The 24593-nt window shown below is 41.0% G+C and overlaps 1 protein-coding gene across 1 annotated transcript in view; it reads right to left on the bottom strand.

Moving 5' to 3' along the window:
• The window catches only part of agbl4 (AGBL carboxypeptidase 4), a 360772-nt gene extending 336385 nt beyond the window's left edge, over positions 1-24387 (bottom strand). Inside the window, exons 1-2 of the mRNA XM_080769499.1 lie at positions 24344-24387; positions 23001-23119 (exon numbers count right to left, since the gene is read on the bottom strand). Of these exons, the coding sequence (XP_080625625.1) occupies positions 23001-23119; positions 24344-24384 (160 nt within the window). The 5' untranslated portion in view covers positions 24385-24387. The remainder of the gene's footprint in view (positions 1-23000; positions 23120-24343) is intronic.
• Positions 24388-24593: the final 206 nt, after the last annotated feature.

Raw genomic sequence — 24593 nt, 5'->3', positions numbered from 1 at the left:
CGTGCTGAACCCAATCCACAGCCATTGAACACAGATAAAGCCAAAAGCAGGCTGAACCAGGCCCAGCTGCAGCAAGCAGTGACAGAAAGGGAGAGAGGGAGAGTGAAGAAAGAAAGAGAGGGAGTACAGAGTGTGGTGAGAAAAGGGAGCAGAGAGGCACCTGTGTCATGAAATCGATCATCACTGACTACAACCAATAAGGCCTGAGCTATATTAGATAAGCATGGGTGTTTACCGAAAATAGCTGGTATAAAAGCTTGCAAATCGGCTATGTTCAATGCACAACACTGTCCGGCGCCCAACTAAATCAGGCCTATGCTATTTCCACAGACAATGCACTAAACACTGTGAACGCACGCACGCACGCACACACACACACACACACACACACACACACACACACACACACACACACACACACACACACACACACACACACACACACACACACACACACACACACACACACACACACACACACACACACACACACACACACACACACACACACACACACACACACACTTCTGAGTGTCGATCACTTGATGAAAGCACTGATTTACTGAATGATGTCATTTTTTGTCATCTGACTCTAAAATCCTCATGAACTGATAGAATAATAAATTAAATTGTGCTGTAAAAATACCTCTGGCCTTCCTGCAGCCTGTCTGCGGTAATTCAAAATCACACCCACACTGGACATAAAAGAAAATGCAGCTTGAGGCTCATCAATCTCTTCCTCAGCAGGATTCCTTCTAGTCACACAACATGTTTAGAACTACAGCTGATTAGCAACAACATTTGCCATTGTGCCAAAAACTAATTTTCAAAAAGCCTACAAACTATTATTTTCCTCTGCATACTTGTTTTCAAAGAAAACAAGTTTGACCAACAGTCATTCATTGCAAATGGGAAATAAAAGAGATTATAATTACCACACCATAGGACACAATGTGCTGCTGTGCACTGAATGTAATTGTCACAGTATATTCTTACTTTGGCACATAAAACCAATCCTTCTCTCCCTACAAAAAACATATAACGCTGCAAGAAAAGAAAAGAAAAGAAAAATTACTATTAAATGCTCTCTGCTACGTGCCACTGGCACTCTGGACCTGAAGCTCAGCTCTACTGCTGAGACTGTCAGCACCATGGACAGCACCACGGAGAGCCATGGGAGTGTGACAGTATGTGAATGTTTATTTATGGAGGAGGGAGTGGGTGGAGGTATGATCAAATTCAGTTCACAGCAAACTAAATGATAGCAGAAAAATCATCATCAAATGTCATTGGATGAGCAAATGCTGGGTGAACACTCTACATAGGTTGAAACAGCAAAGCTGTGTGGGGAAAAAAACATTTAACATCGTTAGTTTTTCCATCTATAATGCCTTTTATGAAATGTGTTAACATTAATGTCCTATTTATTTACTTATTAAAGGTATTTGTAATCAACAAAAAAGAGAAACTGGGCATGAATAAATAGATAAAATAAATAAAAAGTCAAAGAAGAAAACAGATTGAGATAGAGATCAGACTGGTATCTTCCTGATTCTGGTATTCTGCAGTAGCAGCAGCAGCAGTTACAATAATGGCAGCTAGGAGCCATGGGCGGCTGGGTTATTGAGCCCGATACCATAGGGCCTGACGTGAGAGATGGCTCCAGCCTCAAGGTTAGAATTACATGTTCAGCCCGCCGAGTAGCCCAGATATGACACGCCATTGATCTCCGTTTTAATTTTATGGTGGCTACCTCCAGATTCAAACGCTCTAGTAGGCTATAGCCTGGCCCTCTTTTAATCAATCCCATATCATTTAGTATTTAACTAACGCAAATGGCCAAGTGATCGCTGTAAAAATCACTCCCCCCAAAAGCATTAAAGTTGCATTAGATAAAACAAAGATTAGTGACTGTGGGGTCTTTATGATGTGGGAAAGAAGCCCAAAGACGAGCGAACCAGATCCATCGTTAGCAAATCTGTATTTCTGTTCCTCGGCAAAACAGACAGACTACATTAGGGCTAATGAACTACAGAGGCAGAAAAGATGAAGAAAACAAGTAAAGGGGAAAAGAGACTTTAAATTTCCAGTCCTTGAGAGCTGTTGCATAATTCCTCTTGTGGTTGGTGTCATTCTACATATTATATTCAGCCTCAGTCGTGTCTTGGCAGGTTATGTTGAATATCAATCATTGTCCTTGAGGGAAAACTAGTACAGCATTTAGACGTTTGGTTTTCAACAAACAGCTTAACTGTACAGTAGTGGTGGTGCTGCCTAGCCACACCACTGGTTCTGAACAAGATTTACACATGACAGACTCTGAGCCTCGACAAAACTCTCCCCCCAAATTGAAATGCCACAAAATATTAGAATTTAAACGAAGATTCATGTTTTAGGTTGTTATTAGAGAAAGTAAAAGATGAGTGTTAATTTAAAAATGTGCTGCTTTCTTTCGTTTGAACGATTTTAGCTATTGTTGACAGGAGGGCAGGGGCATTCAAACAAGTGGTAAATATGTATTTTTTTTACAAACTTTTTTTTTCTTTCTTTTTTTCAAAGCGATTTCTTTATTATTATTTACTATAGTCCTACTAGACCCCAGGAAATTACATCTGTATGTCTGCAAATTACAAATGTTCGTTCAAACACACAGAAAACAACTGTGGCCAGATGAAATTTCCTGGGGTCTAGTAGGACTATAAGTAAAAATAAAGAAATCTGCTAAATCGCCGTAAAACTTTGTAAAAGAAAATACATATTTAACCCCTTGTTAAAAATAGCTAAAATTGTTCAAACAAAAGATATCAGCAAATAATAATAAAGTACACTCATCTTTTACTTTCTCTAATAACAACCTAAAACATGAACCTTGGTTGAAAAGTTGTCCAATAAGCAACGTTATGACATACAAAGTTATGATATGCTGGCACACGGTCCAGTGTATAGACACTAAAGCGGCGAGGCATGAAATGTCCAGACAGAGAGCGTTTCATTCACACATGGACTGTGAGTGTGTGTGTGCGTGTGCGTGTGCGTGTGCGCGCGCGCGTGTGTGTGTGTGTGTGTGTGTGTGTGTGAGAGAGAGGGAGGGAGGGAGAGGGAAAGCAGAAGAACATGGCTAATGTAATCCCATTACGGAGGTACAAGAGGGAGCAGTCACAGTGCTCAGCCCACACAATGGGCCGGCCTGCAGCCTGTAGCCATCCACTGGATGGATGGTTGCTGCTATGCAGATGGATCATGCTATGGTGGCAGACCTGCCTGCCTGAGGCCCAAGCTGCAACTGACTCACACGCCTTGGTAATACACAGCACAATCCTCCATGTTTATCTATAACTCTGAGAGTTACAAATGGGCTAATTCAATTAATTATTGTACTGTGAAGGCAGTTGTTTTCTAATAAAACTGGCTGTGTGGCTTTATTGTTTTCTATTCAGTAGTGACATTTCATAATGTTTTTCACATGTTTTTCGATGCAACTCCTCCCTGAGCTATGTCATTTGTAAAATGAGGACAAATGCATGGAATAGTGTTTCTAATAGCATTAAGTTTCTGCTGCAGCAGAATTAACCACCACTAAATCAATTACCTGCAGTGTAAGCAGTACTGAAAATCAATTTTGAATGCTGGCCCAAATAGCGTAATTCACAGGAAATTCACAACATACAATTAGAAATTCAGACTACATTTAAGGCTGCCCTTCACCACACACACACACACACACACACACACACACACACACACACACACACACACACACACACACACACACACACACACACACACACACACACACACACACACACACACACACACACACACACACACACACACACACACACACACACACACACACACACACACACACACACACACAGCAAAGATAAAACAACCCACTTATTTTGCCATGTGTAGGCAAGCCAAGGCCTCCCACGTACCTGTCTTGCAGTGCAAGACTTAAGATTAAAAGAGTGCTGTACTGCTGTGGGAGAGCATGCAGGCACGCTTTTTAAACTTATTTTTGCTCTGTGCTCCATTTCATTATTGGAAAACACATCAGCTCTCTCCCCCCACGGCTTCCCAGCATCGTGAGGAGGATTCCTGGACACAGAAGAAGAGGACTGATAAAGAGAGAATTGATTCCAGCCAGCAGCAGCAGCCATAGTGAAGGTGTCTCAGTTTAGACCTACAGCTAAATGTCTGCCTTCTCTCTCTCTCTCTCTCTCTCTCTAAGGCAAGTTGTCACAGAGGTAACATCAATCTCCTGCCTCATGACTTCTTAAAGCACCCCACACACACACACACACACACACACACACACACACACACACACACACCTCCCCACTTGCCTTATCACTTCATCTGCAGGCAAGATTAAAGAGGTCACCTCCAAGTTTTCACGAGCTAACTCTCGGACAGGTAGAAAAACACATCCACACTTGTTAGCATTATTTTAAATTGAATAGGTGATATGGTGGAGTGAGAAACAACGACATATTAAACTCTATGTCCTAATCGTCTGCAGAGTCCAGTAAAAAGACAAAAGGAACCGCATTAGATTAAACAATTCAATAAAGAATATTATCTTTGGTCTGTTTCTTCTGGTCTCCTCGAACTGAGGCAACGACCCAATCACCCAACCCTAATACACACTAACACACTGCACAATACATAACAAGGGTACAATGTTTCTATATGTTTTAGTAATTTACGCATGCAATACGAACGGTTTAGAGAATTTGTGAAACCTTTGGCCTTTGGGGATCCTATGAACAAACTGACGAGTGAAAACTTTGATAAATCTGACATTGTTTGCATAAATGAGCAATTTGTTATAACATTTGTTCAGCTCATGATAAATGATGCACGAAAGCACCAAAACAATTTTTTTAAATTGTATTATTACAGATAAAAACTAAACAAAATCCTTGCAGCACGATGAGAGGAAATGAGACAATAACAGGCAACAATAAAGTAAAAGTCATGTTTATATGTCCCATCTATGCTCCACTGGGCCGAGCTTGTCTCGATATAGATGAAGAAGCCTGGGCCTGCAGGGATAGTGGGCAGATATGCAGGCAGCCCACACATATCTGATGATGTACAGGCCTGCCTGGAGATTCCACAGAGAACACATTTTCTAGCTAGACCTTTATAATTGTTTTGTTTTTTGTTTTTTTTCCCTCCCTCTCTCTTTTTTCCCCTCCAAAGGGGCCCTAAAGCTAGACTGGTACACTGGGTCTGAAGCCGTGTAGTAATGGGTCATAGTGATGCATTCTTACTGGGACTGCCTTAATTGTATTATCAATCTCATCCAGACAGTACCTCAGCCCCACAGCTCTGGACACGTTACTGTCAGCCGCTGTGCATTAGCATGGCAGAGAGTGCTGTGAGGGTTCGCCATCTTCACTTTCATCTGCTTCTCAAGCCTAAAAGGGTGTGTTAGCTGGATGGCTAAAGGTTTACCAACCAATCTGCCATCCTTTTTCTCTCTCCCCCTCCTTATCTTTTGGTGTGTCCTGTGTGTTGGTGGTGTCTTCTGAGAGTAAATACAAGTCTGTTCCAATTTCATGCTATCTTTTAACAAGTTAATGATGTGGAGCCCTACAAAGGATATTGCCAAAAAGACAGACAGAGAGAAAGTGCAACGGGGGGGTGCAACTACCCAGGTCTGCTCTTTGTTCTTCTATCTTGTTTTGTTTCTTCTCCTCTGAGCACTGTCCCTTCTCATTCTTCTCCTTTCCTCTCCTATTTCCCTCCCTCCCTCCTTCGCCCTGACCTCTCTCTCTCTCTAATCTTTCCAGCACCTCCAGTGGTGGAGGAGAGAGTTTGGAGATAAAAGCTGGGCAGCTGAGGGGGTCCTTGGTGAGCCCAAGGCAAGGAGAAGGTCAACAGGCCTGCTAAGGAGGGGCTGTTATCATCTTGGTAACATGTTATCGGAGAGCCTGCAGTACTGCTTATTTACAGTTATTGCTCCCTCTGGGTGTACACTTCAGAGCCGGGGGCTGATTGCTCTGTAATGAGTTCAAGAACACAGGGAGCCAACAGGAGAAAAGAAGTGAAACAAGGGAGACTAGAAATCAGTGGCCAACAACCAATAGGTCAGCAATGAAAAAAGTAAGACCAAGAAAAGCTGTTCAGTGGGAAAAGCAAGGAGGTTGAACACTACAAGCTACAGCCATTCTTCTCTCCTGTGCCTTGCCATTAAAGAGCAAACAAATCACCCCAATCGAAAGAGGTGGCAGTTCCTCAAATGAGGTACTTCCGCGTTCATCCAGTAAATGGCTCTTGACCTGGAGAAGGCCGTACTGGGAGCAAGAGAGAATCGCTGATACCTCAGACGTAAAATGCTCATTCCCATCTCTGATGTCCGGAATCCCTGTTGTAATTTACTTTGCCAATAGTTACTTTTTTCTGTATATTATTTGCTTGACCTGTCTGGTACTGTGTGTGCTAATCGGATTGGGCCACATTTAACAGGGCTGAGAGGTGAAGGGGAAAGCGGGACCAGTATAGTGAATCTGGTAGTCGAGCGAGTCAGGAAAGAGGATGTCTGCAAATCCCGGGGTGGCTTTTCAAGCATCGGGACTAACGCAGAGGAAATCTCTCATTGTGAAACAGCTTTTCAATCTGGGGAATTACACTAAGTGCTGCTACTGTCAATGCAATGCCAGCTTTACAGAGACAGAGAGAGAGAGAGAGAGAGAGAGAGAGAGAGAGAGAGAGAGAGAGAGAGAGAGAGAGAGAGAACGAAAATGAAAGAGCAGGGAAAAGGCTGCATTGAAAGCTATTCAAAAGGCTTGGCAGCAGATCAAGGTTTTTTTGTGTGCAATCACTTCGCCAGGCACTGTACCCAACCATGGTGCAATTTACTTAAGAGAAATTAAGTAACAGAGCAATAAATATATGACAAAGTAACAAAGTAGTAAAGTACATAGGGGAAAAAAAGCACATTTCTTTATAGACCATACCATAAAGGCAAATCCACCATATGACAAATTAATCCCTATTTATACCATCGGAAATGGGAGATTAAGAGACATAATGTGGCGATTTCATCTAGACATTATACTTCAGAGATAGGAGAGAACAAGGAGAATTTGGGGATGGAGGAGGTTTCTACAGCACAGCAGGAGGTGCAGCATGGCGCCATGACAGATGAAACGACTGCTTTTCATTAGAGAACCAACCCCTACATGGCCCTCCTTCACAGTCAATATAATCATGCCAGAAATTAAGTTAGCTCCTTCTTCACCGCAGTTCTTTACAACCCGTCTCTAAAATCTCACGTATGTGGTGGTGTGTGTGTGTGTGTCTCAGTGTTGGGTGTTGTGTATTGATGTAGGTTGTTCATGTAAGTATAGCAATTAGCATGTGTCAAAAGTTTATACAATCTCTATGCTAATTCTTCACACAGCTTTACAATACTGTATACTGGACGCTAATATTGTATCCGTAGGATGCAAGTTTTTGGGGTGCGCTTGTTTTACCGCCGGCTACTATTAGTATAGGAAGTAGTGGGGCGCCCGCACGGGCAGGGCTTTCTCACGTTCTTATCCAGCCAGAAAACCCTATTCTGGCAGCCAGTTTGGTGGCGTGCCTTGTTAATCATTCTCCTAACCCACATCTCCTGGTATCGAATCCCAACTACTTCCGCCTTTTTTCGATTTCGGTATATAACCACTTGCGTGCGGTCCAAATGAACACAGCGGAGCACTCCCTACCCCACTGAAAGCCAAGCCGATTTTCAAAATGGTCTCTTACGGAAACAAAATTTGCATACTGTACAGTACTTTGGATACTTTATTCTGTAGGCATCATTCAAAGCCTTCCCAGTCCAAATGGTGGACACCACAAGGCTAGCCATCCGAAAGCAGAGTCGGGCAGAGACCGTGTCAGACAGTTGGTAAACACAGTTCTCGTGTCTGGTGTCAGGCTAGCCTTGTATTCCACTGAATTCAAGGGAATGTCTAGTGGACACTCATGTCTATGAGTGGACACTCACAGTGGACACACACATGTGAAGTGGACACCATCTAGCTGTGGACACAGCTAGATGGTAGACTCTCCGGCACTATGGCTGTAAGACAGTCATCAAAATAATTTGCTATGTGAATGCTATAATGTTGTGTTAGCCGGGCAATCAAGGACTTGTACGTGTGAAAGTATACATCCTTGAGATCTACTGATTTGAAGAAATCTCCTGGATGCACCATGCACCATATTGAGAGCTGAGGTCCAAGATAGGAGAAAATACCTTGAAGGAAACCTGCCGTGGGCTTGATGAGGGGGTACTTTTCGTATTGCCGTCTTCGCAATCAGCAACACAATCTCTCAGGGTGTGACAGTCAACCTTTCTGCTGGCACATCCAACTACCTCCTTTACAGCACTGTTGTTACACAGCTTGCCTAAAAAGCGTATTCATTCTCATATAAAATAAGTATTCAACAACTCTATATGATTTAATTTTTGCTAGTCATGTAATTTAATTTTGGTGGCTACGTTAAGAGGTTATATTAGCCATACAGGCTGCATGAGCAGCGCAGCTCCATGACTTATTATTCATTCCTCCACCCAAAGTTAATTATATTGCTCCAGAGCTTTGACGTCCAAAAAAATTAACTTTGAAGGTCAGCCCTTAATATTTATATATAAATGTACATATAGCCTATAGGCTATTCACAAAATCAGATGTGTGCTTCTGAAAACTACTGTACCAACACATTCTCCGCTGTGGTCAGTACAGTAGGTGGCCTTGTTTGAAACCTCAGAGAGGATTCCTGATCCTGACATTGGCCCCTTAAGAGTACATTTCAGTACGGTTTACTTTATACAAGATAGCACTCTGGATTGAAACCAGAATATATTATATCAAAATTCTGCTCCTGTCCTGTCAGTATCCCAGTCTTCACTTTACAAACACTTTCTGTGCATGCATGAATTCATGATATCAGACAAACCCTGCCACATCAATGAAGCTCATCTCAGAGAGAGGCTCTCTAAATAAACCAACAGAATAAACACAGGCATCTTAAAAGAAACATGAACTGGTAAAGCGTTACAAATCATCACCATTTTCCCAAACTGCACCCTCTTGCTTGGGATGAAAAATTGCACATCTAGTTTGAAACTGTGTTTATGGCATCAGGAATTGCTTGGAAATTAATGACTCCATCATTGGAGCCACTAGTGCTGCAGTGCAATATAGAAGTCATTTTCACTAAAACATGCTTGTAGATGCAGCAGGCAGACCTATAGAGCTAATGAATGGTGATGTTCCACACTACATTCTTTCAATTGGCAGAACAGAAAATAGCCTCAAGCTGGAATTTAAAACAACAAAGTTAATACTGGTTGAATTACGATCCCATCTTTAGCTGAAAATGAACGAACAATATGGGGAGGGGGGGGGGGGGGGTAAGTTGGTATATCATGACTCAGGCCTCTTCATATGACCAGTAGATGAATATTTGCCCTCAACCTTTACAAAACCACACCTTGTATACAGTTGATAACGAAAGCCTTTTTAATTCTCAAAAATTCTAAAGCAGCTTGACTGCTGCTAGCATTTGGTGACATTTTGAGAAGAAGGGGAGCCAGCTGGGTTCTCCTATGCATGGCTTGTATCTGAGCCATCAACAATTAACTTACAAAACATTGAGGTTGTTTGTACTACTTCCTGGCAGAGGAGGCATCTCAGACCAGAGCAAACGAGCCCATGTGTTTGCTCACTGATTAGACAGAAACCATGTCCGACAGGCCCGAATGTCAGACAGGATTATCGCTCCATTTCATTTGCTCTGCATTTTGCACAAATCTCCTGATATCACTTCCCACCTAACATCCAGTAGCACGGTTCCCTGGCAAGCCACCACAGACCACTGTGATAAAGCCTCTGAAGGCTGCAAATATTAACCATTCTCAGATGGACCACCTTTGAAGATAAACATGCAAATTAGGATGGAGGAGAAACAAGGAAACGGTGGCCAAGATGTACTTCTGTATATCTGTAGAGTTTTCTGTGTTTAGACCTGAAAGAAGTGTAAAGTGGATTAGTCTGGCCTTGACTGAAGAGATTCACAAAAAAATGTATGCCTCTTTAGTATGTCTGGCACCTCTATGCTGAGATGCTTCCCTCGGGGTCAAGCTAATATAACACCTCCCAATTCACATGACATGGTATGGCAAAACCAAGGAAGTAAAACTGACAACGAATGCCTAGGGAGAGCCAGAGAAAGGAAACTATGGACATAAAACAATGCAAGAATAATAAAGACTAATCTCTTATGGATACAAATGGCTGATAAATAGCATAAATCAAAACGAATAGTGTTGCCAACGGTCCCTAGACAACATAAATTTATCTCCATACTCTTCTACAGACTTAAAAGGAAGGAGAGAGGAGGGGAAAAATGGAGGAAAAAACTAGAGAGGCCATTTAGTGATTTGGGCAGTGAAGCTTCTCCGGTGCCAAGGACATGTAAGAGAGACAGAGAGACTGGGAGTGCCTCTCAATACATCAGCCGTCAGGAGAGCTCCCTCCCACTCAGACCAATGGATCTTCTTTTGGAAGGCTCGTCTTCAAGAGAATGAGAAACTCAAAGGTTGAAACACACAGCGAAAACAAAGTGAGGAGCAAAGAAAAGCGGCACCGTCCTTCACATACAGTTGCATACCACAAGATCATTTCTTATTAGATTAGCGCTTTTGTCAGCTGTGAGAAAGCATCAACAACGAAACAAAATAGACCCAATTATGATTTACTGTCCTTTTCCATTTACAGTTAAAGCACCCAGTACGTGAAATCTTGTAAATCAGCTATTTTCAGCGCTAGACACAGTTGTACGACAAAGTGTAAATCAGGCTTTAGGCTTCCTCTCCATGTGGTTTATTTTAATCAGTGCAGCAGCGTGGTGGACGTGTGGAATTAAAGTCATCAGAGAGAAGAATGCTGTGAGGCTGTTGCAACAAGGCTCAGGGCCTCTCCAAGCCACTCGTTCTGAGCATCTGGCTTGATTGTAAAAACGTTTCCCTCTTCTTTAATCAATGGAGACTCAACTGTCCTGATTCATGGGTACTCTGGAGTATATAAATATCTTCTGACAAGCTTGACTGCATTCACCCCCCGCAACACCCACCCAAGTGTTCAGTCTGGAGTGGTCAGTTCACTTGTGTGTGCTCGCTCTCATATATATATATATATATATATATATATATATATATATATATATATATATATATATATATATATCCTCCGTGCTTTCAGCACACCACTCTGCGATGGGATGTGGTGGAGAGAGAAAAACCAAAACAATTAAACATCCATCAGCAGCGAACAGTGGCGATATTCACTGTAACGTTTATCCTCATTAGCTGTCTCCCAATCCCAAGGCACAACCCTCCCCCCATTTCTACCATTGTCTTTTGTTCACCGACTGAGAAAAGATTTCTTCATCCATTATCATTACTGTGCTGGATGGTTAAAACCCACAGAGCAAATCCAAAGAAACGCTTCATAGATTCCATAATGTCACAGGCGGAAACATTAATTTTGCCTGTGGAGAGAATGCTATCACTGAGCATAAACACAAACCGGCATGATATTATGGCCAGAAGCAAAGGTTTTCTCTTCTAACGCATATATGAAATGATATATTCACTATTCAGTGATGATTAAACTTAAGAGTGTAAATGTTTACCTAAATTAGTCCATGTGGGTCATTTTCTTCCCACTGATTTGCGGGAGCTTGTGGGCAAGGTGAAGGTGCACAGACACAGCCATGGTCTCTACTACACAACTGCAGTGTCAACATATGTTTCCACCGACCATGCATTGCACCGGATTTAGAAGACATGGGCTTGGGTCAATATATTGTACCGTATATATTCACAGTTTATATGGTATTATGTAGTTTTTATATACAGTAGTTTATATAGTTTTTATTGAATTATGATAATGATAGCCCTGTTAGTGGTGGGGGAAAAAGAATACAGGGCATTTTAACATGCACACTGGTACATCAGACCAAAATGTATCCTTCTAGTTGTTGTTTTGGCCCAAAATGAGTGGATATACAGGGTTTGACATTTTCAGAATCATCTGTAAGAAGATTAGTTAACATTGTTTGAGGAGGCTATGAGGAGGACCGTTCTAGTTAACACAATCAATTGTACATGGTTCAGCCCTTCGTAACTGTTGCCTTCATTTCTCATACATTGCAAGCAACATCACATTTGCACTTTGTAACGTGCTTCTAGAAGGCTGTTTGAACATTTAAATCTGACGTTCTCTCTGGTGCGTGCGTGCAAGCTCAGCTGTCGTCTTATTCGTGTCCATGCATGCGCTTGCCGCTTTGTAACTGGAAAAACGTGACACATTTCGCGTCAGAGCACTAATAAGGATTGTGCAATAAGTATTGTGCAATAATGTAGTTTTATACAAATACAAATTGTACGGTAAATATCCAAGTTGAAAGCATGCAATTTAGTGCATTGGATTTCCCAATTCCACTGCAACTGGTTTTCTCGCAGAAGGCACACGGATAAATGACATACTCCTTTTCTATTAGTGTAGCAAGATGAGGTGGAGATGAGCACAGTATCTGCACGGGGTCATATATAAAATAATTAAATAACTGAATCAAGAAAAACTGTTCAGATAAGATAAATGGCCACATTCCTGAGCTGTGAATTGAGGACGCGTGTTCGCTACCGTCACTGTTTTTCCACTGCATGCTGTTTTATCATTAATTCTCTCGGTTGACCAAGCTGTGTCAAGATAACGAGTCAAGTTGAAAACTCACAAGTCAAGAAAAGAGAGGGAAAAGTAGGTCACACAAACACGGTAGTTGGCCTGTCCAATCAGCAGGTCTTGATTAGATGTGTATTGTGGTTAGCTTATATATTAGCTATTTGCAGCATGCTGTACCCGGTTATGACAAAGTAAAATAAAGCAATTAGCAACAAGTCAATAAGCCATGGTGTACTGTGGATCCTAAAACGGCCCTAGTCCCTAGTCCATTCCTTGATTCTGATTGGCTGGTTTCTGTTTAGTAGACGTGATGAAACAAAGAGGGGCTTTGGGCGGGGCTTGTGTTAGTGCTCCCCATCCTTCGCAAACCATCTGAGCTAGATTCTTGGCTGCAAGGCTAAAGCTACCTCCACATTGCGCCGACTGTCGGCTGTCGGTCAGTTTGAAAGAGTCGCAAGGGTGTCGGCAGGGGACTCCCGACGAGAAGCTCCCGTCGCTTGCCATCCATATCGCCTTATCGCGAAGATGTCCGGTCGGTTGCCGATGTTGGGAGTGACACTATCCAAAGTATCCATGTTGTAGTGATGAGGGGGGTAAATTACTCCATGTTGCAGGGCTGACTACTGGTGTAGTGTGTGAACTAGTTACCATATTCTCAATATCAACTCTCAATTAATATATATAAAATACCAATCAATCAACTCCACTGATTCTCCAAATCAACTCCAAAGCAAGACTAGCGAAAATAATGCTATCTGTTTGTTTTGGTGTGAAGCGCCAGATTCTGTGAGTGAAACCAGCGACCAGGTCTATGAAAACAAATCCAAAACAAGCAACCAGTTTCACTACTTGAGCCTTATTACATCAGCTTTTTTTTTATTAATCATGAAAGCAAGCCCAAAAACTACACTTCAGAAATAAGCCCAAACTATAAAGCAACAGGCAAATACGAATATTAAGCTATGTTACAGGTCTGGAGTCACCCTAAGTAGCTACTAGCTAGGCAACCCGTTTACACGGGAAGTTCACAGACATGGTAGCTAAATCTGAAAATATGAATTTCTATTGAATCTCTTTGCTTGCGCAAACAAAGGACGTTTCTATGCAAATGCATGGAAGGTACCGAACAATATGCATCATAGTATGTGCATTATTTAAAAGGTAGGGTAAGTGATTTTCTTTGGTTCAAATAAGTGTTAAAAAGCTCTATATTGTGATAGTACTCATTGATATAGACGTGTATGATCAGTAATAGGAGTCTCCATGTCTCTCCAGCTTTTTATTAACTATATTTTTATGCCCCGGAATTTTAATGTTCCATTACTACGTCACGCTAATAAGTCTGGTCTCTCTTCAGAAGCGTTAATATTCCAAACGAGATGCGTGGTTAAGTCAGAAATTAGGACAGAACATCAGCGTTCTGATCAAAACAATGGAGAGCGCCATAGATTCAGAGATAATAGCAAGTTTTGTCAGCCCGTAAACAAGGAAGTCAATGGCTGTGCGCATGTGCTAACCATGCCCGGGAGCTCTGAACAAGGCACTGCATAGCAACGGCAGCTGTCAAAAAATAGATTTTAGCTATCTGAGACAAGGAGACCCCCGATACTGAACAAACACTCAGCACAAATGTATTATATACATAAGTCTTCGTGTTTGAGCACAAAATGCATTTTGAGAACCCACAAATGCAAACACAATCATTCTACAGTTGTGGCCCCCGGCCTAATCTAGATGAATACCCCTGCTCTATAGCAATGATTACTATCAGAATTACCCAGCAAGCACATCAGGACCTGGACGAATTAGTGACGTCTCGATTGGGGCCAGATCAAGTCAAACCAAGAGTAGTCAGATCTGGGTATCTGGCCCAGAATATCACCTGATTTCAACCAACATAAATTCTGCCCAGCACTAAGACGGAAGTCCCTGGATGAATCAGAGAGTCTGTTCGAGACCAGATCAACTTAAGTCATATCATAACTAGTCAGATCTGGCCCAGAATAAGCTATATTATTTCAACCGGTGAACAGTCCTGGAAATGATATAAAGATCATTCCCATATGGGCTGTGCCTAATCCTGAACGTCACCGGAATAACAGGAGGACTACATCGTCACGTCATTTGGCTTGCTAGGTAGTGATTTAACCTTTTAAAAAAAGTTGTGTTTTAACCAAAAAATATCACTACCCTACTTTTAAAGTGATTTGTTAAAACATTGCACAATGTACAGAAAATGAAACCTTTCCTTGTCATAGGCAAAAAGTGTAAAAGGTAGAATAGAATCTTATGGTGCATAATGCATATGGGTTATTTTACAACAGGACTCTGCCAATCATAAACAGGGACTGTACAGTAAGTATCCATTTTAGAAATCAGGCTCTACATCTACAGTATCTACAAACAGGTCTTGATGAGATATGTATAGTCCATCTAGAGTAGTATTTCTGCCATTGGGGTTAAATTGAATTGATTTGAAATGACTGTAGAGCAGGATGAGTAGGAGTTGTGCTGTAGGGTAAGCTTATCATCAGACCCCATTAAACACCTGCCACCCCAGGGGGGCTTCTTTTGACCATGCAAGTCATTGTCAGCAGACAGCAGTCAGACTAATCAATGGTCGCTTAATTACTTGTGCTGTACGGTCCACAGATTCAGTAAAACAATATGTCCACACGCTGTCAGTGTCATCCATTGTAGATAAAGACAGCACTGTAGTCAGCAATCCCACTGTACATTGTGAAGACACTCACAAAATAATTTGGAATTCAGCTGAAAATGTCAATAATCTGACAGAGTGACAATGCAAGTGTGACAAAACAAGATAAGGGTTATTTGCATTGCACTAGCTGCAAATAACAAATAAGCAACTCTTATCATTGTTGTGAATCTCTACTTCTTGACAAACTGACAAAAACCTTCATATTCCACCATTATTTTTCCATAACTATAACTGAACAAAGCATACATGGATAATCAGAAGTGGTAAAACTCCATTTGCACATTTGCATATTATTCCTTATGCATGCCACACTGTCCGCAGGGCCATCAATAAGACCTTTAATGACGTTTTCAAGAAATAGTCATTATGTCCCAGCTCTACCAAAGACTGCATAATGGAGGTCATTTTCTTATGTTATCTTTAAAGCACAAAGGGGAATAGGGCTGTTGTTGGTGCAGAATGACTCCCTAAGACGGGACCAGTACCCTAGTCACCTACATATGCACAGATATAGGCTACCAGTGACTTAATCTGCATAGGGCTGACAAGAAAGTGAATTACACCTCATCTAAATGTAAATGAGGGGTTTTATACCTTTGGTAAACAGCTTACATAACCAATGTCTATCTTAATAAACCAATTAGATTTTATTACATGGGATACTATGGCAACAAAATAAGATCTCTGCTCTCAGTACATGTACATGGACCATTGACAGCTGTCAACCAAAGTGAGGGGGAAAAGGTGCTGGCCCAAACAGAAAAGCTCATTGAGTTATACCTTTGCATGAATTTAAAATTAACTTGCCATTCTGTGTTTTCAGCTATTAAATTGGTGTTGAAGAGAGTAAAATGGACGTATGCTGTCATGAAAGACCATTTCCACATCTGAGAGGAGTAGGCAGGCACACATGCTGAATGTAATACATGCAGCATACAGCACAAGTCAATAATATTGGAGTCTTCTCCAATTGCCTTTCTGTCATCAGTAATATGCATTGGAAACTTGAGATATCACAGATATCAGATTGACTGTATGGAAAATACCAATAGGATTTATAGCCATGTATGATCCTATGCATATCAATGTTGTCCTATGTTATGGCATTTCAACACTATTCCTACAGTAAGGACTGGTCTTGCTTATAGGGACCAGAAAGTTGTGCCGTTTTAAAATCCACTTCACATCAGTAAACAATCAGGACAACCTTTATCACAACAGTCCTCCTTCATTATATCTACAGTACTGTAAATAACTAGCCAGTTTGACTGAATAAGAATAGAATTGGGTGTGATACAGAAAACTTCCCAAGGTTTATGGAGATGTTTTAATTTTAAAGAGAACTATGGCCGTTTCAAATCTCAACTTTTTACCACGCCAAGTGGCGTCATCATGACGTAAAACAGACAATATCCATATTTGCTCACACTATGACATAACAGTTTCCATTCATTATCAATGGGAATTTAATGTTTGTGTAGGACAAAAATCAAACCGTGTGAAGTGAGGGGCGCTAATATATTAAAGTTTAACGCATGTTGATTTAGGTGATGTAATGGTAATGTAAAACAAACGGTGCAAATGCCATTTAACAAACATTAAACCTGTATATAGGAGGGGCTAGCGCCCCTCAAAAAAAGAACAAGCCCTGTACTGCCTCTACTAATGAGGTAGCAGGTTTCGGAATCCCGAGTAACAACTCAACAAATACACTTCTCCCCAGACCTTCTGGTGTACTCATACGCTTTCCTCCATCTCCAGTCATGTCTGTCCTCAGTATTGTTCACTTCCCATTGTTGTCGACGCTCTGTCGTTTTGGTCTCGCTATATACTTGTATTGTAATTCCTTGTTTTGTTTTTTGTGAATACTTGTAAATGTATGTGAAGTTGTTTGTGTGTATGAGTGTATAATGTATATATCCTGTGAAAGTATGAAACAGCTGAGGTTGTGAAAAGAATCGGCAAATTAGCCAATTGATCACACCTGATCACCCCTAGATATCCATATATGGGCATAAAAGGTACACAGACATAATAGCTGGGTGGGGCATTCATTTCCAACTTGCATCGTTCCAGGTAGGCCAGTGCCCAACGGGCACCGCTCTAGTATAATTAAATATTCAAATATTTCTGGACACAGTCACAGAATCAAATGTGACAAGTTAATCATTCACCAGGAGCATGAATAGCTTGGTTCCAGGCTTCAAATAATTGATATAAATATTTTCGTCAATCTTTATTGGGAGTTCTGTCATTCTGTGGCACCACAAAATGGCCATTACTGCTATGCCACAAGGACAATAAGTGACATGGTATAGCCATTTCCACTTCAATTTGTATTCAAACATTCTTGACTTACAGTACTATTTCAATATATTCCATAACTCAATTTAAAACGTACCGGTATATAAAATGTACCACACTGGCAGTTTTTTTGTTTTGTTTTTTGTCTTGAAAATATAAAGGAAATTAAAGTACTGAGTTGTCATGAGAGCACTCTGTTTTATAGAGATTTGTGGATTTCCTTGGGACCCAGCACAAAGAAACAAGATTACTACAGAAGCAAGTTATTCGAGTGAGCACATTATCTACTAAACATACTGTAACTGGGATAAACATGCAGCGGCTACATTACTTCAAACTTTATACGATGCTTTTAGACCGTTTGAAAATGTATACTAAGTATTCAGAGACTGCCAATCATCTTTTCAAGAACCATGCTGTTGCTATTTCTGCATGGTTCTAATATCCAGTAAGTGGACTACTTAGTAGCAATAATGAAAACAGCAGCATTGTTTTAATGCTTAGAGTGGGCAGGGTTTAATGGCACAATATGTTATTGCGCTAAAGCACCACTATTGAAACACTGCCACCGACCGGCGACCACACTGCTGTTTTTTTGTTCACATAGTGAGCTATTACTTTGAAGTAATTCTTTTTTTATGGCACCTGGAGTGAAACATGAATATGGGCTAAGTGTGGCATTTTTGGAGTAGCAAGAGGGTTGCTATATTGTTGATATGCAATGATGTTCAATTTAAATTGGACAAATTATAAGGAACAGTTCCTGAATAATTAGTAAAATATTACAGAAGGTGACGATAATCACTATTTATTATTACTATTACTCAGTTACATACTGAGTACAGAGTATGCTGTTGTATAAAAGGTTTCAATTGCTGTAATTTTTGCAAAAAAATAATTATCAATATCATGAGGAAAATGCAACTAAGGGCCGATTCATACTCTCGCTATTTTAGAGCTGAATAAAAGTCGGTTCGGCGCTGTAGAGCCTACAATGTGACGTCATTTGAGGTTCGGGGGGGGGGGGGGCGGGTACCGTCCTAAAGTCGTCTCTTCGGTGTTACTGAACATTTCTGACGAGCCGAAATCATTTCGGCACTACAGCGCCGAAACAGCGGTAAAATAGGAGTATGAATCGGCCCTAATTGTCCCCACCTCTACAGTAAGTAAGACCAACGTGTTGCATTTTGTTGAGACGTCAACAAGATATTAATTTGGCATTAGCATGCAAACATCAATTCAGCTCCCATTCCAACTTTAGTAATGCATTTACTGGAAAGAGATTAATATCAATTCCATAAATCATTCAGGAGATGCATCCGGGGCCAGAGACACTGGTATGTTAGCTGATCTGAGTGCTGGAGCTCAATACCCATTAATCAATGTCTGAGCTCCTCTGGCCATGTCATCTGGGAAAATACACCAATTTATAACAAGGCCAATCACCATTTTGATATCATGATATCTGTAGCATAACCCTCATTATTTAACATATTTATATATTCACCTGCATTATTAGGCTATATCTTTATGCTTTCACCTTCAGTAGTTGTATAGTTTCAGTGTCTCTGAATGTAGTTGCTGTATTTGCGTTCTCATTGAAATACTGGACATAGAGACATTTAATGGTGCATTTAAAGCTCTAATCTGGGCTTTCTGTATGTTTGTCTCCCTCTTCAGCAGTGAGAGGTTATTGAAATGATGTTCGGCCTACAGCAAAGATGGCAGAGAATATACTGTAGAGTTGTGCTTCCGTAGTTGGTATCCAGCAGTGTGAAAAATAAATGGCGTTGACGTTGAGTATGGAGTATTGGCTGCCATTTACAACCTCTTAAAATCAGGGGGTATTACAGAATTTGCTCAACCCGTGGCCTCGTTATGCGCCCTTTCATATTATGGAAGCCGTGCTGAACGCACACACATATGGCACACTACTTCTCTGCATATTTTAGCATTGGGGGAGTGTCCATATGTTAATTATATTTGCTTTGCGCAATTTGCTATTAAGCCCCTTCACCTTAAAAGAATCAGGGCATACCGATTTCACCTGGGTCTGACCACCTCTTAAATGCAAAAAGCAATGTTTGATTTTACACAAGAGCGATCTGTGCACTGTTCAGCAGTGTTGCCATGTCTGTTTATATAAGCTACTTTGGGCTTATTTTTCTGTAAAGTTGCTTGTAAATATTGGTAGTTGTGGTTGCTTGTCTTGTTTCTAAAGTGCTTATTTGGCCTTTTCTCCTAATGTTGTTTAAACCAGTGATCCTCACACAGTGACATTGCCATGTCAAGGACCCCCAGATGAATGAAGGGGAATGAAGGGAGGGTGGACAAAAGAGGGTGACAACTGAGTATTGTCGGTTTAAACATATAGTCAAATAACATTCTGCACAGCACATTCTATACATTCATTAAAACTATGAACTCTGACTGCATGGGGATATATTATAATGATCATAATAACAACTTTATATTTGTGGACAATCAAAATATGAAATTGTAATGTGGTGTGGTGTCATTAAAATTAATCTTGATATGGCACACTGACTGGCACACTGACTATATAGAAAATAAAAACATGGCACTTAATTTAAAAAAGGTTGCAGACCCTGCCCTGGTATATAGGCGCTTCTTTTGGGATTCATTTTTATAGACCAATTTACGTATTTCTCTGAGACATGGCAACAGCTCGCATGTTGCGGCTTTCCGTGGTAAAAAGTTGAGATTTTAAACGGCCAACATCTCCATAAACCTTGGGAAGTTTTCTGTATCACACCCAATTCTATTCTTATTCAGTCAAACGCTATAAGCGAAGACCATAACATCGGGCACTGTTAGTGCCATTACGCACTGCAGTGACTGCAGGTGAAGCTTATTCTCTCATTTCTCAACCGTTTTTTTAAATGTAAAAATCTCCATATTCCTTAGGAATCTTGCTTTCGCTGTATGATACATTATTCGATTGTTATCCAGTTAAACAATATATCAAGCGAAATTGTATGTTCAGGTTTGACAATTCTGGGAACATTACGCATGTTGACAGCCTATACTGCGTAGGGCCTATATGCTCGCAGTTCCATTCCGATCTGAAAGGTAGGTGGCATTTCAAAGGCTTAGTTATTCATTTATGAATCATCATGAACTAGAATAAAGATGTTCACGGCTGTTTTCCCATGCCTAAAACAGAAACAAATGAAGTGATGTGTGTGCTCTCCCCCCAGCTGCTATGCTGTCATGACTTTCCAACATTGCAAGTTAACACAAATGTGACAAAGTCATGTCATGTCTGGTGCCTGCGTGCAGACATAGTCATTATGTGTACATGATTGTGTGTGGGGGGAAAACATGAATGAAATAGAGACTTAGGGATCTGGCTGTGGAGACCCCTGGCCTCTACCCCCTAGTCTAAAGTGGCTATACCACTCACACACTATTATTCAAAGCTTAATTTGCTCATATCGTACCGGAGATCAGCTGACTGTTAAAGGGAATGGCACCCACCAAGCTGATTGGGTTGATGGAGGTGACGCCCTAAACACACCCATGACTAATTCAGGGCCGTTTTGCGCACGCCACGGTGTCGGAGAGCGCATTCTACCGTCTTGCAAAATTACATTTGCCACGCCTCCACCTCATATTACATGGTGGAAAATAGGAAGTTCTAAATGGCACCCTGAGTGTCTACAATGATGGCTGTTTTATTGTGTTACCATCTTCCTTCCACCACACAATTATTTTCCTAAAACTATATGAATTTAAACTAATTATGATGAATACCAGATTGGAGCTTTAAACTAAATTCAAGATAAATCTGGCTTTCAGGCAAAATGTACCTTTCTTCTTTGAGGTCTAGGTCATTGAAAAACAAGTTTATAAGACCAGACAGGCTTAGTGATATTTGGACCAAGGTCAAATCCATAGTATTTGGAACGGGTAAAAAAAAAATCCACTTCAGAGGATAACATTTTGGTGACAGCTGGGCTAGACGTTAAAAAGAAAGGAACAGGGTGTAGTTCAAGATCATCTCAATCTAAAGAAGATAAAATGATCTTTCTGTGAGAAATAAGAAATCTGAGCCCCATCTGAACCTAATCTCCACACATTGATGCAGTCCCGACGAGACCTGCTGATTCCTTGATTCACTGTGTGCCTGCGTGTGCATGCCACGAGTATGGCCGTGCGTGTGCATGTGTGTGCGCGTGCGTTTCCATTCGGGACATTGAAACACATTGGCTTTGTTTCAAGCACAATGTCAACAAAAGATATGCACAAGGTAATGTAACAGGGCAATTACTCCCATAAAGTAAAGCTATTCGATTTATTTCACCCTTTTCTGGAGTGGCCTGTATTATCTGGCATAAAAGCCAGATGGTTCAACAAGACTCTGTTTTGACTTTGAGTGGAATATCAAGGGCACATTTCATTCATTCAACTGTATTGATTTCATTCTGCGCTATTTGACTGCTGTCTACTATAAAAGCAAAGGGAAAAGTATAATAACATATCTTATATAATCTATAAACCTAAAAGTTGATAACTTCTCTTATGTAAAATATATAGGCCTAAATGATACAGACATTTAATGTAGCAGAATATCTACAGCAGATAACTACAACATTATGATAGAATACAGTAGGTGCAAGGCCTATGTTTTTAAATCACACTGATCATCAAACTGATGAACGATAGCGCTCTGTAAACATTTTGACCATGAGTGATGTGTTGAACGTGACACCCTGTAAATTCGGATGGAGTTTGATTGGCTCTGTCAGCGTTTCTTACACCACTGTCTGTCGTCTATTTGAGTTATTTATAGTTATTATAGACATCATTCTTGGTGTGGACAGCCCTTAAGGAAGCTGAATGTACTTGTCAATGCAACTCAAAAGGGTTAATTTAACTCAAGAGTGCATGCAAAGGAAATATCCGCACATCCACTTAGTTCAGATGCAGTGACAACTGCAGCAATGAAACAAGTATTTCATGAACAAAAATTCTGCACACTACTCTTGCTCAGCAGCATAAGTTTTCATTCAAATTGACAGATGTTTCAGTCCCTCTGGACCTTCATGAAGAGTGGCTTTCAAATTGCAAAAAGAGAGAGTGTACAAATGGACCTGTAACTCTGAGTCCATTTTAGTTCATTTTTTTCAGTTGAGTTAAATTAATATTTAGGAACAAGGCGTTTACAGTGTGTAACTTTAGGTTAGGTTAGTACTCACCACTCTCAAAGCAAGCATCGAAGAGCAGGTGTCCTTTCCGCTGAGGTCCTTGGTAACCTGGTGGGGTCATCAGTAGTTTGTTCACATTACCCACCAAGGCATCCTCTCCCCCAGCCTCACTGCCTGGAACACAAATACACAGTGTAAAAGAAGCGAAGTCCTTTGGTAGACTTTCATTGTTACAAATGGACAAATTAAGACAGACTTTGCGTCACTTTTGTGTCACATCAATACGCAGATCACGCCACAATACATTCTCCAGTAATTGTCACTTTTGTCTACTGAATGTAATAATAACTTTCTGAACAGAAAGGGTGGGTTCTTTCTTTCTTTCAGCATGAACTGGCTAAATAAAATAAAATGAATAATTAAGAGGAATATTCATAATGGGTTTAAGAAAGCAGATGTAGCATTCAATATCATGCAGACATGCACTTACACTTGCAGCATAATTTATAGACCGCAACTTTGAACAACACAGGAAAATGTTGATGGGAGTTGTTTCCGCAAAATTGTGAAAACATTGTAAATTACACCTAATTTAATATTTTCCCAATTAGCCTTAATCTGGCTCCAGCCTCTGAATCGCTAGCTACACCCATTTAAAAAAAATCACACCCGTTTGAAGTGAAGTGCGTTTCGGCCTGGTTGGCCTTCCTCAGCGTTGTCATCGCTGAGGGTTTAATTCATGGGGAAGCCCTTCACCACCTAGACCCAGCAAACATGTTGTCTATCTCATTAACCATGCATTAACGTGTCATTCAAAAAGAGAACGACGCTGCACCATGGACTGCATAGCTGTCACTTCAAATTATATTAAATCGTCAAATCCTGAATGTTCATTCCTTATTATGAGTAGAAATGAAACCAAGGGGAGTAGGGGACGGAGTGTGCATATCTGGAACACCCATGAGTTTACAACGTAGCGCCGGGTATACTATGAAGAGCAAGCATGCAGCAGCAGGCATTTATTGAGAAATTTCCAGTTACGGTTTATACAACCTAAACCTATTCATAAGAGAGACATGCAGTCAGCCTACAGTGGGTACAGTGCTACTGTAGAGACATATGTCGGGTATGTGCCATTTCCAGTATCAATGGTTGCACTACCTACGCTAGCACACATGCTAGTATACGTTCCCTCATAATAACAACAGTGACCCGAACAGGGGGGCTCTGTTTACATCATGCACCTGCAATTGCTAGCATGCTAATGCAGCTGGTCATGTTCGTTTTCAACAGAAAAACACCGCGTTGAAGAGACGTGCAACCGCTGTCTCTGAAACACCCCACACATCATCATGCATTCGCTCTCTCCTGTGTGCAAGCAGTTACACATTTACACACCAGTGTCGATGTCCCTAATATTCTGATTCTCCTCCATCTTCCTTTCCGTTTGTGTTCACTGGAGTCGACGCGGGCAGAGTGTTGCCACGGCAACGCACACGAGGAAGAAGCTCCAGTCCTTCCTGACGTAGTGGCGTGGCGTGCGTACGGTGCGTGCGTCGTGGGTGCTCGAGATACACGCACATTTTGACAACTACGTATCACTCACTCACTCCTCGCTCACCTCCAGGCTCCATTTGTGAGGAT

The sequence above is a fragment of the Protomyctophum bolini genome, assembly GCF_963924005.1.
Source record: "Protomyctophum bolini genome assembly, chromosome: 8".
Taxonomy (NCBI): Eukaryota; Metazoa; Chordata; class Actinopteri; order Myctophiformes; family Myctophidae; genus Protomyctophum; species Protomyctophum bolini.
Note: the sequence above shows the minus strand (reverse complement) of the source record. Positions and strands in the feature narration are given on the sequence as shown.